The sequence below is a fragment of the Zingiber officinale genome, chromosome 8A (assembly GCF_018446385.1).
Source record: "Zingiber officinale cultivar Zhangliang chromosome 8A, Zo_v1.1, whole genome shotgun sequence".
Taxonomy (NCBI): domain Eukaryota; kingdom Viridiplantae; phylum Streptophyta; class Magnoliopsida; order Zingiberales; family Zingiberaceae; genus Zingiber; species Zingiber officinale.
In genome coordinates, this window is record NC_056000.1 from 69,147,051 (window position 1) to 69,149,003 (window position 1,953).

Below are 1,953 nucleotides of genomic sequence, written 5' to 3' on the forward strand. Positions count from 1 at the left end.
CTTTGATCATCTCCATAACCGGATGATTGCTCCAACAATTTCCTTATATTGTTAAACATCAAAACTCAAATCCCGACTCAAGCTTAGTCAAACCAGTCAAACTTGACCTAGGGAAATTGCCCCAACAGCTCTGACCAAGAAGTTTGAGGCCATGGGAAACAACATGACAAATGCAATAGTTTGTGTTTACGAAACTTGTGGAAGTACGGATCATGCTCAAGATACTTGCTCCCTAGGGCCAATACAAGCGCAGATAAACCAACTTGAGCAATGCGATGCAATAGTCAGTTACAACCAGAAGCAAAATAATCCATACTCCAACACATACAATCCAGGATGGAGGAATCACCCAAATTTATCATACCGGAACAATCAGGACCAAGGGCCAACAAAACAAAGCTATCAATCTGGGCAACAGAGCTACTCATCTGGATAACAAACTTATCAACAACAGCAACCTTCACAACAATCCAAAATCGAAAAAATACTTGAAGAAGCTCTCTCAGAGCAAAAAGAGATGAAGAATGAGATCAAGCAACTGACTCAAAGATTGGAAGATTCAGAAAAAACATCAGAAGATGCAAGACAGCCAGATAGCCCAGATAGCACAGTTTTTTTCAAGAGCACAGGGAACATTTCCAGGAAAGCTCGATATAAACCCAGTGGAACACTGCAACCGCATAGAGCTGAGGAGCGAACGAACTATGGGAGACCCCCAAATCATTACTCAGAAAGGACCTGACTCAGAGGAAGAGTCCTCTTCCTTAATTCCTAATCAGATCCAGAACAAGGATGGAGAGGAGGTCACTAAGAAAGTTGAAGGAGCTCTTCAAATTCCCCCACAAAGTCAGACGATTCCTTTCCCTCAAAAACTGATAACATCCCAGAAGGATGAAGAGTTCAACCGATTCCTGAAGAAGATTAAGAAAATTTGCGTAGAAATACCACTGATAGATGCACTGTACCAAATGCTGAAGTTCGCAAAGTTCTTAAAGGGTATTTTATCTAACAGGAGGCAGAAGGGCGACTTCGAGATCGTAGCATTAATAGAAAGTTGTAGCGCTCTACTTATGGCAAACATTCCACCAAAACTTCAGGATCCAGGGAGTTTTTCCATACTTTGCAAAATTAGGCCTGAATTCATACAGAAAGCTTTCTATGATTTGAGAGCCAGCGTTAGCCTACTGTCGTACTCCTTATGTAAGAAGCTGGGACTCTAGAACATTAAACTGACTACTATGACATTGCAATTAGCTGACAATTCATGAAGATACCCAATGGGAATAGTGGAAGACGTGCCAGTAGAAGTAGGCGGATGCATCATTCCCACAGATTTCATTATCTTGGATATGAAGGAGGATCCCAAGATACCGATCATCCTTGAAAGACCATTCCTTACCACAGCTGGATCCCTCATTGATGTGAAAAGTCACAAGTTATCCTTGGAGATCGACAAAGAAATGATTGAATTTGATCTATCTGATTCTTCTATCTGCGATCCCTCTTCTCAGGGAAATTCTAGCAAGATGAACATACACAAAGTCGAGGAGTGCAGTTTCCAAGAGAGGTCCCCTCCAGCAAGCAGTAAGAAGTACATTTTTCCTGCACGAGCGAAACTGAAGTGCAGACTAGAGCATTAACCCTAGGAGGAGAGTTGTGCTTCCATGGGTTTAGTCCACACTAACTGAAACGGGGTCGAGCTAAAGACCTAAAACAAGCGCTTCTTGGGAGACAACCTAAGGGTTTTTCATTTTAGTTCATCATTCAGTTTATCATTTTATTTCTCTAAGTAAGTTCAAGTCGAGTACTTTTATTATTTCTTTATTTTTGGGTATTCATTTTCAGGATGTGCAGAGCCTCCACAAGCTGGTCGTGAGCGTTTCATGGGCATGGAGGCGTCAGAGGAACTAAAATGGAAAAAGGCGAGTCACTGTGCGCTTAAAGGAGTCGGTC

At 41.9% G+C, this 1,953-nt stretch overlaps 1 protein-coding gene across 1 annotated transcript; it reads left to right on the forward strand.

The window, feature by feature from the left end:
• The first annotated feature begins 578 nt into the window (after positions 1-578).
• On the forward strand, positions 579-1,220 carry LOC122010949. Its single transcript, XM_042567409.1, has one exon. The coding sequence runs from the start codon at positions 579-581 to the stop codon at positions 1,218-1,220; it is 642 nt and encodes a 213-aa protein (XP_042423343.1).
• Positions 1,221-1,953: the final 733 nt, after the last annotated feature.

Bases quoted from the DNA above. Each gene is read 5' to 3' on its own strand.
- LOC122010949 (XM_042567409.1), top strand. From the start codon at position 579: ATGCAAGACAGCCAGATAGCCCAGATAGCACAGTTTTTTTCAAGAGCA.